General features: G+C 42.1%; 1 protein-coding gene across 1 annotated transcript in view; it reads left to right on the plus strand.

Moving 5' to 3' along the window:
- CSMD2 (CUB and Sushi multiple domains 2) overlaps window positions 1-13,441 on the plus strand; it is a 641,557-nt gene that overhangs the window by 597,893 nt on the left and 30,223 nt on the right. The window contains exons 57-58 of the mRNA XM_024765304.1: window positions 1,278-1,466; window positions 11,978-12,151. Coding sequence (XP_024621072.1) covers window positions 1,278-1,466; window positions 11,978-12,151 — 363 coding nt within the window. The remainder of the gene's footprint in view (window positions 1-1,277; window positions 1,467-11,977; window positions 12,152-13,441) is intronic.

The raw sequence follows: 13,441 nt of genomic DNA on the forward strand, positions 1-13,441 counted from the left end.
GGACAGAGGCCAGGGATGCTGTTAAACATCCTGCAATGCACAGGACTGCCCCCTCAATAAATAATTATCAACCCAAGATATCCTTCGTACCAAGGTAGAGAAACCCTACTCCAGATTGTAACTTCTGTCATATCCTCACTGCCCAGCACAATGCTTGGCACTCAGTATATCACGATAAACAACATGAATGAATAAAGGCTACTTACCTGTTTTGTGACTCCAACCGCTCTGAGCCTCAGAGAGGTTCATCAGAAGTTAAAACAGCTCACACCTGAAAAGCTTATCAAAGATTTTAAGTACTGGCCCGGCCCCCCTTATGATGCATATGAGATTCAGGTAAAATAATGGATGTGAAAGTGTTTTGAAAGCAAAAGTACAGATCATCGGGCTTCCCTGGTGGCACAGCGGCTAGGAGTCTGCCTGCCAATGCAGGAGACACGGGTTCGAGCCCTGAGCCGGGAGGATCCCACATGCCGCAGAGCAGCAGGACCCATGAGCCACAACTACTGAGCCTGTGCTCTAGAGTCCGCGAGCCACAACTACTGAAGCCCGCGCACATGGAGCCTGTGCTCCGCAGCAAGAGAAGCCCCCGCTCACCGCAACTAGAGAAAGCCCGCGCGCAGCAACGAAGACCCAATGCAGCCAAAAATAAATAAATTAAATAAATTTACTTTTTTTTTTAAAGTACACATCATGGGTTATGAATAATATGGTCATTATTCTCAAATCTCACTCGATTTTGAGTTAAGCTGCTTTGGAAACACTTCAGGATTTAAAAGTCAAATTTATCCCCCAGGATTAATCTCCCCCTGAAATACTCATAAAAGTGATTAAAACAGTTTCCAGAAGAGCCCACCCCCCTTCCACAGCTTTGCTGAGGGAGACATTGTATCAGGGATCTGCTCACAGAGAGAAGCCATCCCTGCCCTCAAGGGATTCTTGTATTCAAACAAATCACAATGGAGCGATCCAGGTTTGTACCACCGGGAGCACTGAGGAGGGAGAGGTTAAACAGTCTGGGAGGAGGTGGGAAGGCTTCTGCAGGGAGGTGATGTCTAGCTGGACATGGAAGAATGAATCCCTTAACCAGGTGATCAAGGTGAGGGGAGAAGTACAGCAGCCTCAGGACAAGCTCACCTTCCCAGGCAGGATCTCCTTTGTGTAGCCTGTCTTGGTCTGGAAATACGTGCCTGTTTGGACTTCGGAATTCTCATTTAAAAGCGTAGGAAAATCCTCGCGTCCAGGTCTCTGCATCTAATCATCCCGTTCCATTGCAGTCATCAACTGTACAGATCCTGGGCACCAAGAAAACAGCGTTCGTCAAATCCACGCCAGCGGCCCGCACACGTTCAGCTACGGCACCACCGTGTCTTACCAGTGCAACCACGGCTTCTACCTCCTGGGCACCCCGGTGCTCAGCTGCCAGGGAGATGGCACATGGGACCGTCCCCGCCCCCAGTGTCTCTGTAAGTTGATGTTATCTACTCACAATGATCACCCGTGCCTTCTGACGGGATGGTCCATATCAAAGAACAGCCCTCCTCTGTGTGTGTGTGTGTGTGTGTGTGTGTGTGTGTGTGTGTTCACGATGACAGTCACTGTGGCTGCTCTGCGGATGTCACAGAGCATCTTGGGCCCTGTTGGGTTAGTTGCCACACCAGTTCTCACGCTTTCTTTGTTCCTGGCTACAGGCTTATTCTCTTTCCTCTCTAGTGCTGCCACCAACCTCTTCAGCCTCCAGGGTTCCCTTCCTTCAGGGGTCCCGGCTGCATAGCGGGACACTGTCTCCCATGTTACACCCTCCTTGCTTTTCCAGAAAGACAACACATGAACCCCTCTCTCTTGAAAGACTGAAGCAGAAATGCCACCGACCCTGGAGGCAGACCGACCTGGATTTGAATTCTGGCTCTGCCACTAAACATGCTGTGTGGTTTGAAAGAAGTCCATTAACCTCTGATCCTCCATTTCTTCATCTGTAACAATGATGCTAATGCCTCTTCCATAGGGTTATTAGAGGATTAAGTGAGAACATCCATTAAAAGTGCCTAGTACAATATGTCTGGTATATAGTAGCTACTCAGTAAACAATAACTGCTTTAACTGTAATTAGGAAAAAATATGGGGACACCATGTGGGTTAGAAAAGGATGGGGGAGGCACTCAGAATCCTGACATCTGGTTGCTAGCCTCACACATCCTGAAGAGAAAATCAGTTCCTTGGGCTCCTGATCTCTTGTCACTAATGATGAACCCTGTGGGTTACTCTCTGCCCTCTCTTCCCAGTAGTAGAGGTGAAGATGCAGTCCCGAGGGACTGATGGGCATTGAGCTGGTGCCATTCAGTAGTCCTCTTATCTGTGGTGGGTCATACGTATTTTGTAGGCCCCCCAGTCTGGATGACTCCATCTCGTTATGCCCTTGTGCCTCTAGGTATGATAGGAGTCTGGTACAGCTACTCACCTGCCCATATTTCGCTTGCTTGAGGACCCCGACCTGGCCATCCAGCCCCATTTATGACTGACAAATCATCTGGGGTTGGAAATGGACAGCCACCTGAGCGCGGTGGTGACAGCTGAGATTCAGAGTGCATGGTGGTTTCAAATTGCTGTATCTTCTGGTAAAATGAGGCTTTTATCATAATCAAGTGACCCTATCTATGTTCATTTTTTGCCCCAAAGCTTATTTTATCTGATGTTAATATTGATATTGATATAATTAATAGATCATTACAGCAATATTATCCATAATCATTTCCTTAGGAGGATTTAATCCACTTCCATTTTTCTTCCTTTTTTTTGGAGAGAAATATAATTCACATACCAGAAAATTCACTTTTAGAGTATATAATTTGGTGATTTTAATATATTCACAAAATTGTGCAACCATCACCACTGTCTAGTTCCAGAGCATTTCCGTCACCCCAAGAGGACACCCTTTAGCAGTCACTTCCCATTGCCCACCACCACTCTATCCCCCGGTAACCATACTTTGCATCTGTGAATTTGCCTATTCTGGACATTTCATATAAATGAAATTATGTGTGTGGCCTTTTGTGTCTGACTTCTTCCACTTAGCATAAGGTTTTCAAAGTTCATCCATGTTGTAGCATGTATCGTTTACTTCATTCCTTTTTATGGCCAAATATTATTCCATTGTATGGATATACCGCATTTTGTTCATCCATTCATCGGCTGATGGACATCTGGGTTGTTTCCACTTTTTGGATATTATGAGCAATGCTGCTGTGAACACATGTGCAAGTTTTTGTGTGACCATATGTTGTCAGTTCTCTTGAATATATACCTAGGATGAAATTGCTGGGTCATATGGTAACTCTGTGTTTAATTTTTTAAGGTTCACTGTTTTCTAAAGTGGCTGCACCATTTTACATTCCCATGGGCACTGTATGAAGGTTCCAGTTTCTCCATAGCCTCGTGTACACTTGTTATTGTCCATCTTTTTTATTACAGCCATTCTAGCAGGTGTGAAGTGGTATCTCATTGTGGTTTTGATTTGCATGTCCCTAATGACTAATGATGTTGAACATCTTTTTATGTGCTTATTGGCCATTTGCATCTCTTCTTTAGAGAAATGTCTATTCAAGTTCTTTGCGCATTTTTTAATTGGGTTGTTTGTCTTAATATCTTTTGATTTAACTGTTCTTTATATATTCTGAATACTACACCTCTATCAGACATATAATTTGCAAACTTTTCTCCCAAAGATAATTCTGGGTGATGTCCTTTGATGCATGAAAGTATTGAATTTTAATGAAGTCTGAGTTATCTGTTTTCTCTTCTGTTGCTTGTGCTTTTGAAGGAATATTTAAGAAACCACTGCCTAATCCAATGTCATATCATAATCCAATATCATGTCATCTTTGAAAAAACATAATTTTACTTCTTTCTTTCCAACCTGATGCCTTTTATGTCTTTTTCTTACATAATTGCCCAGCTAGAACCTTCAGTACAATGTTGAATAGAAGTGGCAAAACAGACATTCTTGTCTTGTTTCTAGTCTTTGGAGTAAAGTCTTCAGTCTTTCACCATTAAGTATGATGTTAGCTGTGGGATTTTTGCAGATTCCCTTTATCAGATTGAGGAAGTTCTCTTCTACTCCTAGTTTTGTTGAACATTTTTACCACGAAAGGGTATTGGATTTTTTCAAATGATTTTTCTGCGTCTATTGAGATGATCATGTGGGGCTTTTTTTTTTCCTCATTCTATTAATATGGTGTATTACATTGATTGATTTTCATGTGTTGAACAACTCTTGTGTTCTTGGAACAAATCATTCTTGGTCACGGTAAAATTCATTTTAATATGCTACTGGATTTGGTTTGCTAGTATTTTGTTGAGGATTTTTGCAACTGCATTCATAACGAATATTGGTCTGTAGTTTTCTTTCCTTATGATATCTTTTGCTTTGGTATCAGGACAATGCTGGCCTCATAGAATGAGTTGGCAATTGTCCCTCTTCTTCCATTTTTAGGAATAGTTTGAGAAAGACTGGTGTTATTTCTTCTTTAAAATTTTGGTAGAATTCATCTGGTCCTGGGCTTTTCTTTGTTAAAATTTTTTGATTATTGATTGTTTCTACTTATTTGTTATAATTCTCTTCAGATATTTCATTTCTTCTTGAGTCATTTTTGGTAGTTTGTGTGTTTCTAGTAATTTTTCCATTTCATCTAGGTTATCTAATGTATTGGTATACAACTGTTCATGTTCATAGTATTCTGTAATCCTTTTTACTTCTGTAAACTCAGTTGGTAGTAATGTCTCCACTTTCATTCCTGATTTTAGAATTTGAATCCTCTCTCTGCCCCCGTATCTATCTCTCTCTCCCTCCCTCTCTCTCTGGCTCTCTCTCTCTCTCTCTCATCAGACTAGAACATTTGTCAATTTTCTGACCTTTTCAAAGGACCAAGCTTTGATTTTGTTTATTTTCTCTATTGTTTTTCTATTTCATTTATCTCTGCTCTAACCTTTTTTATTTCTTTTCTTCCATTTGCTTTGCTCTTCTTTTTCCTAGTTTATTAGAGGGGAAGGTTAGGTTGTTGGTTTGAGACCTTTCCTCTTTTTAATGTAGGCAATTACAGTTATAAATTTCCCTCTGAGCACTGCTTTCACTGTATCTCATAAGTTTTGGTATGCTATGTTTTCATTTTTGTTCACCTCAAGTATTTTCTAATCACTCCCCTGATTTCTTCTTTGACCTACTGATTATTTAGGAGAGTGTTGTTTAATTTCCATATATTTGTGGATTTTCCAAATTTCCTTCTGTTATTGGTTTCTAGTTTCATTGCATTTTGGTTGGAGAACATACTTTGTATGATTTCAGTCTTTTAAAATTTATGGAGATTTATTTTTTTTAGCTAGATAATTATTGAATGTTTTACCATTCAATAATTATCTTTTTAGTTAAGCTGAGGTTTAACTGTTCATTGAGTTCCTATTTCCAATTATTTATTTTGCATTTGAGAAATCAAGGCAATATTTGTTTTTCAAATTTGCTTAATTATTTCCATAGTTTATTGTTCCTATGTAAACGTGTTCTTTTTTTATATTTAACATGTTAAATATGCTTATTGTGTATTCTATATCTGATACTTCCAATATCAGTGTCTTTTCAAGTCTAGTTCTGCTACTGTCATTTCTGCTGCTTCTCACTCTTGGTGACTTTTTCTCATTGTTTTATTATGTTTGCATTATGATCTTTTGTTTGACTGATATTAATCTGTGGGAATCAGGAACCAAGCTCTCAGTCTGGTAGAAGCCAATGCCTAAAAACAGGCTAGGCATTCTCTCTCTCTCAAAAAAAAAAAAAAAAGTGGCTAGTGCTCAACAATTGCTGGTATTTTTTACTACAGAAAGCCAGCGGTCACTTCTTTTTCTCTTTGGGTTTTACATGGTGCCAAACTCTGCTTATAGTAATCACTGACACCACCACATTACGTTTTTATTGGAGACACAGAAACCAAAGGACCGACCAGTTCTTTCTGGAGTAGATTTTCCCAAAGCAGACCCCATTCAAAGACAGCAACGTTTATTACTTCCTCTAAATATGAACTTCAGCAAGATTCCCATAAAAGGGATATACTAGCATCAGAATCCAATTAGCCTATTCACTTGTTGAAGGGGGAAAACATAGAAGTTTCCCCTGAGATTTGGTGAGACTATTTCAAAAACACCAGCCCTGAGGAACTTCCACTGGCTGTAAGTCTCTAGATCCCAGGTGACTCCCAGTAAAATAATTTTCACTGATATTTCATGGTTATCATGACATTATTTTAGTGGACTAATTGCATTTCTACTCCTAGAAGATCCAATTACCTGTGAATAGGATTGTGACAAATTGAAGATGACTATACATATCCCCTAGTCAACCATGTCAATCAGCTGTTCCTTCCAGGTGAAGGCAAACTGCTTTAATTAGTGTGGACATGCAGGGACCAAGGAAAATGCATGGTCCGTACCTATGTTATATGCCGCTTCCCTGCTAAAGTGCTTTAAAAAACAGTGGAAGCGCTGGAGGTGGCTGGCCATTAATCCAACTCTCATACTTATGGTTTAGGAACCAGGGTGCGGGGCTTTTTCATTTTGCCATCGGACTCAGCATAGTCTGCACCCAATCATGAATTGCTGATTTATATTATTGGTTGTTTGTTTGTTTGTTTGTTTGTTTTTTAATGGTACACGGGCCTCTCACTGCTGTGGCCTCTCCCGTTGTGGAGCACAGGCTCTGGACATGCTGGCTCAGCGGCCATGGCTCATGGGCCCAGCCACTCCGCAGCATGTGGGATCTTCCCAGACCGGGGCACGAACCCATGTCCCCTGCATGGGCAGGCGGACTCTCAACCACTGCGCCACCAGGGAAGCCCTATATTATTGTTTTTTGCTTCATTACAATTTTATACTTTCTCAATCCCCTGTTATATGTGTATCCTGTGTAATGCAAGAAAATTTGCTACTATTAGGAGTGCTAAATACCTATCTTGCTGATTTTTATGTACACATTTAAGCTTAATACATAGTTAGCAGCTAGAGAGCCACTGCAGAAACTGGAATGATCCGAAGAGATCCCATTTGGACATGGGCATGAACATTAAAAACATTAATCTTTTATATCAACAAATTGAGAAATGCAGCAACAGCTATTCACCTTGTCTTTGTTCTTCGCCTTCTAGATTTTTATGCAAATATGCAATGAATGCAAGTTGTTTCTCTTTATTGTTATCATATGTCCTTTTCTTGTTTCTCCTTATCCATAGCAGGCAAATTGTATTGTCATTAATTTTTCTTTTGTCACAAGCATCATTATTGTTGACTTTTTCCTCCTTCAAAAGAACAAACCACAGGAAGGGAATAAAACAATAGAGTATACTGTAGTTGCTAATTTTACAGACACCCAAGTAGCTAGATCAAGCCAGTAGTGAAAAAATAATTTCTGGCATTGCATATACATTTTTAGAGATTATTAGATATTACCATAATTGAACACTACCCTCAAATTCCCCAAAGAAACATTTTAAAGCCAAATAAGAACATCAGAAAAAACAACCAGCTGCTGTCACAGAAATCATTACGGGTAACCAACATAAATGTGTACATATGTACACTAATAGACATGAACAGAAATGTTCTTATCAGCATTATTCATGAGTCCAAAACCAGAAACAACCCCAACATCCATCAATAGGAAATGGATGATAAAGGTGGTATATTCCCACAGTGGTGTGACAGTCAACCTATTCATACCTTTATGTAGCATACTCCTACACTGTACCAGGGTTGGTCTGTGTAAAGTGATGTGACTTGCAAAGCTAGGTTATAAGAGATATCTCACCTCCACCTGGCTTTCTTGGATCAGTCACTCTGGGGGAAGTCAGTCAAGCCTTCAGATGAATGCAGCCACAGTCAACATCCTGGCTGCAACTTATGAGGGATTCTGAGTCAGAACCACCTGCCAAGCCACTCCCAAATTCCTGACCCACAGAAACCATGATCAGTAATGCATTTATTGTTGTCTAAGCTTTGGGGCAATTTGTTACACAGGAAGAGATAACTAACACAAATGGTAAACTATATAGCAGAAGTCAGCAAACTTTGGCTCCTGGGCTAAATCTAGCCTATGGCCTATTTCTGGATAGCCCTTGAGCTTAGAAGAGTTTTTATTTTTAATACTTTTAAAATATTGTACAAAAAAAAAAGAAACAGAAGAATATGCAACACAGACTGTATGTAGCCTCAAAACCTAAAATAATTACTGTCTGGACAGTAATTAAAGAAAATGTTTGCTGACCCTGGTATACAGCAATTATAATGACCTACTGTTACATACAGCATAGACGAATGTCACAGACATAATGTTGAGTGAAAGAAGCCAACACAAAAGAATACATACTATATGTTTCCATTTAAATAAAATTCAAGAACAGGCAAACTAATTAATGGTGTATGAAGTCAAGATAGTAGTTTAATTTGAGGAGGGATGAAGAGAGATAGTGATAGAGAGAGGGCGTGAAGGGGCTTCTGAGGCACTGGTGATATGCTTTTCTTGATCTGGGTAGTGTATTCACTTTGTGACAATTCATTAAGCTCTGTTTTTATGGTTATTGTGTTTTTCTATATGTATGTTGCATTTCCATTAAAAAAGAATTGTTTTGAAAAATCATTTCAGAGTTAAAATTGGACAATTTCTGGAAGTCCAGAAATTTCTAGTAAACGGTCATAGAATCATTTAAATTATAATTGGGGGCTCCATTCCTTTCAGAAGGAGAGAATTCATCAGCAGTATTAAAGCAGTACTGCAGAAGGGAGTCAGTTACAGTGCTTGAGAGTGTGCCCTCTGCCAGCCAGGTTTCAAGAACTAATTCTACTGCTGAACAGGCCTGTGACCTGGTGGAAGTTACTCTGCCTCGCCATGCCTCATTTTCTTCATCAGGAAGGTGGAGATAAAAACAGTGCCTACCTCATAGGGTTGTCTTAAGGAATAGATAGTGTAATCCTTGGAACTCACTGTATTAGTTACCTATTGCTGTGTAGTAAGCCATCTCAAAACTTAAAATAGCACCTATTTTTGTTTTCTCACAATTCTAAAGGTCAGGAATTTAGGTGAAGCTTAGCAGATATATTAATCTGGGTTCTCCAGAGAAACAGAATCAAAAACCAATAGGCTATATATATATTTTTTACATATATTTTATAGATAGATAGAATATATAGTATATATAGATATGTAATAAGATCTATATCTGTATAAATTTAGATATATGATTTATACCTATATATTTGTACCTATAGAAACCATGAGCCATCTATATATCTGCTTCTAAATATAATATATATTAAAATTATGTGAGCCAATTCCTTATAGATATAGATAGAGATACAAATATAGATATATAGCTAGATAATAAGGAATCGGCTCATACCGTTTTGGAGGCTGAAAAGGCCCCAGATCTGTAGTGCACAAGCTGGAGACACAGGAGAGCAGATGGCATAGTTCCAGTCTGAGTCTGAAGGCCTGAGAACTAGGTAGAGCCAACGGTATAAATTCCAGTCCAAGTCTGAGTGCAAAGGCAGGAGAATATTGATGTCCCAGCTCAAAGACAGGCAGAGAGAATTCTCTCTTATCCCCCCTTTTTGTTCTATTCAGACCTTCAGGTGATTGGATGAGGCCCACCCACACTGGGGAGGGCAATCTGCTTTATTCAGTCTAGTCTACCAATTCGAATGTTAATCTCATTCAGAAACCCTCAGAGATACACACAGAATAATGTTGGACCAAATATCTGGGCATCCTGTGGCCTAGTCAAGTTGATACATAAAATGAATCATCCCAGCAGGGCTGGCTCATCTGCACCCAACGTGGTTCAGTTAGGACTGGAGGATCCAAAATGGATCCAAAATGACCCCACCTACATGTTTGAGGACTCGTGGCTGGCTGTTCTCCACGTGGCCACTCTCTCCAGCAGGATGACACGGGGTCTTCTTTGCTTGGAGGCTGGGTTCCTAGAGAAAAAGAGGAAGTTAAAGGATCTCTTAAGCCAGAGCTCAGAATTCCTAAAATGACATTCTGTTGATCAAAGCAAGTCCCAGGCCAACCCAGGTTCAAGGAGGGAGGAAATAAGAGACTCTACATCTGGGAGTGGGAAGAGTGGTAGACCTGTGCCGGGATGAGTTGTGGTGGCCGTCTTTGCAGACAGACAGCCCTTTGGCCACCAGAGTACATATCCTTCCCAGTTGCATGCCAGACCCCAAGGTTTAGCCTGTCCAAATCACCATCATCTCTTCTTGAACTACTGCATCAGCCGCCTCTTTTCTTGCCCCACCCTAGAATGTTCTCCACACAGTAGCCAGAATGATCTTGTTAAATGTAAATCAGATCATATCACTCCAGTGGGGTCCTATCATGCTTGTAATAAAGTCCAAATTCTATGCCATAATCTGGCTCCCAGTAACCTCTCCACCCATGTCTCCTTCAGGTCTTTCCTTGTTCGTTCTATTCCAGCACCCCTGGCTTTCTTGCTGTTTCGCGAACACCCCAGGCTCATTCCGGCCTCTGGGCTTTTCCACTAGATGTCCCTTCCCTCAGAATGCTCTTCCCCCAGATCTCACATGGCTGGCCTTTTCACATCACTCAGATCACTGCTCAAATGTTGCCTCAGAGAGATCTTCCCTGGCCATCACCATCCTACTCAAAATCAGCTGCTCACCCACCTTGAGCACCCTTTTCCTGATGCAGCTTTATTTTCCTTCATAGCAACCCCTAGAATTACCTGTTTTCTTATTCATGGTCTCTCATCCTCACTAGAACATAACCTCCACGAGAGCATGGACTTTGTTCTCCCAAACACATATAACCGTGCCTCGCACTCAATACATATGTGTTGAGTAAATGAAAGAGCCTGGGATCAACCGTGGCAAGAACAACGGCAAGGCAAACCCAGCGACGTCGACAGCACTGTCTTGCCGTGGCCCGTACACCTCAACTCTGCACTCTAACCCCATCACTGGTTTCCACAGTTACACTTTGGTGTCTCAGGAAAGGGAACTTGCAACAGAAGAGGACAAGTTGGAGACAACTGATGTGGGCAGCTGTGAGATGCCTTTGGAGAGGACTCTAACTGGCCCTCATTCTGGATCCTGTGGCCAATGCCGACAGTCTCAGGATGACAGATCACCCATTTGTCCTTTTTTTAATTAATTTTTTATTATAGTTGATTTACGATGTTGTGTTAGTTTCAGGTGTACAGCAAAGTGAATCAGTTATACATATACATATATCCACTGTCTTCTAGACTCCATCCCACGTAGGTCATTACAGAGCACCGAATAGAGTTCCCTGTGCTATACAGTAGGTTCTTACTAGTTATTGATTTAATATAGAGTAATGTGTATATATCAGTCCCAGTCTCCCTGTTTATCCCCTCCTTTCCCCCTTGGTAACCATAAGTTTGTTTTCTACATCTGTGACTCAATTTCTGTTTTGTAAATAGGTTCATTTGTACCATTTTTTAAGATTCCACATATAAGTGGTATCATATGACATTTGTCTTTCTCTGTCTGACTTATATGTAGTTATAGGTATACTATATGTACCACCTTTCTGCCAGAGACCTCTTGGTATGTCCTATGGCAGTGAGGAAATAGGGAGAGGTGAGCACAAGAGGCAAGAAAGAGAAGAAACGGATATTACTGTGTCCCTACTGTGTGCTGAGCAGTTTCACATGTATTATCTCGTTCAGCTCTTAAAACAACAGGTATCGCTCTGCAGTTCACAGACACAGAAACTGGACAGCGAGGTGGGTAGGCATTGTCTGCTGATGCTGAGTGGGTGTGCCAGCAGGAAGTTTGCTTCAGTAGATACCCCAGCTTCTCTTCTTCTCCGCCTGTCGCCATGAGAAGCCTAGTACGTGTCCTGTGATGATGATCCATCCTGGTGCAGAGTTGCTGAGATGTTTGCCCTTCCCCACAGTGGTGTCCTGTGGCCATCCGGGCTCCCCACCCCATTCCCAGATGTCCGGGGACAACTATACCGCAGGGGCGGTCGTACGTTACAGCTGCACCAGCAAGCGGACTCTAGTGGGAAATGCCACCCGGATGTGTGGGCTGGACGGACACTGGACTGGCTCCCTCCCCCACTGCTCAGGTATGGGCTCTGGTGTGGGAGAAGGGAGTCCAAAGGAACACCTGGCTGGGAGGCGAGCGAGCTCCCGAGGGTGTGAGTGTGACAGATGGATGGGAGGGAAGCAGACCTTTTGAACCCTCATCGCATCCCTCCCAGGCAGAGAGCACGGCTATCAGAGGTCCCAACTGGACTTCAGCCCTTGGTGGTCTGAGCCCAGCTTCATGCCCTTAGTCAGCGCTGGCCAAGCCCATACAGCCAAGAGATTGCAAAACTAGTGAAGACGCAGTTTGTGAGGTCACCCTATGGCCAGAGTCCTGTCCAGACATTATTACCATGAGGTCCCAGGAATAGTCCAAGCCTTCCTGTTGTTCGGCCCAGGTCCAAACCCCCTCCTGTGTTCTCTTCTTCCCTGTTATGGACTGCTGGGCCCCAGCCTGCTTCCCTTTCTGTATCACCACCTCTCCCGTTTGTCCTGTGTCCTGACTGCCCAGTGAATACTGTTCTTCCCTTTAGCACTAACACACCAGCCCCCAGACGTTTCCTATGAATGAGTTTGTTTTCCTGTTAATCTCTATGGGGACATGGAGAGATGCTATCAACACAGCACATGTAGGGAACTGCCAAAGCTCCCGTGTCCATATTTCCAGATATTCATCTGTAATGTCATAAAAGAACAAAATATTTGAAATTGAATTGTCCCACCAATGAAGAAACCACTAAGCAAAAAAGTTAGCACCCCACAGCTTTCTTTTCTTTGGGGTGAGCCTGCCTGGCCCCAAGAAGGGATGCCACATGGGATGTTGCCCGCAAGAGGGCAGCTGTTCATGTAGCTTGACGTTCCTCAGGGGACCTACCATGGCACTGAAATTAACCCCTATGCCTTCCCATGCCAGATGCCCTCTAGAGGTAAGGATCCTGACCTCCTTCTAATATAGAAGGCTTCTCCTCAAAGTGGGACTTCACTCACAAGATGTGCAGCTGCTCTTGCAGTTTGAAGTTCGCAGATGAGCCTGTCTTCCAAAATTTAGGGCACGGCCAGAATACCCACCAGATATTAGTTAGGGCTCCTAAGAAAGAAATTCCCGAAGCACTGGCCACTGTTTCAAAGGGTTGTGGGCTGCCCAGGACAATCCCAGACACATCACTCTGTTAACACCCAAGACTTTGGCCTCTCACCCTCATTAATCTCATTAATCACCCAGTTCATGAACTGGCAGGACTATGTATGAGCCACTGGGACTCCTTTAGCCTATTAGCTGGGCCCCAGACTCCTGTCTGTTTGGACTTGTATTGGAAGTATCTTGGGGAGGC

The sequence above is a fragment of the Neophocaena asiaeorientalis genome, unplaced genomic scaffold (assembly GCF_003031525.2).
Source record: "Neophocaena asiaeorientalis asiaeorientalis breed wild unplaced genomic scaffold, Neophocaena_asiaeorientalis_V1.1 scaffold409, whole genome shotgun sequence".
NCBI classification, from domain to species: Eukaryota; Metazoa; Chordata; class Mammalia; order Artiodactyla; family Phocoenidae; genus Neophocaena; species Neophocaena asiaeorientalis.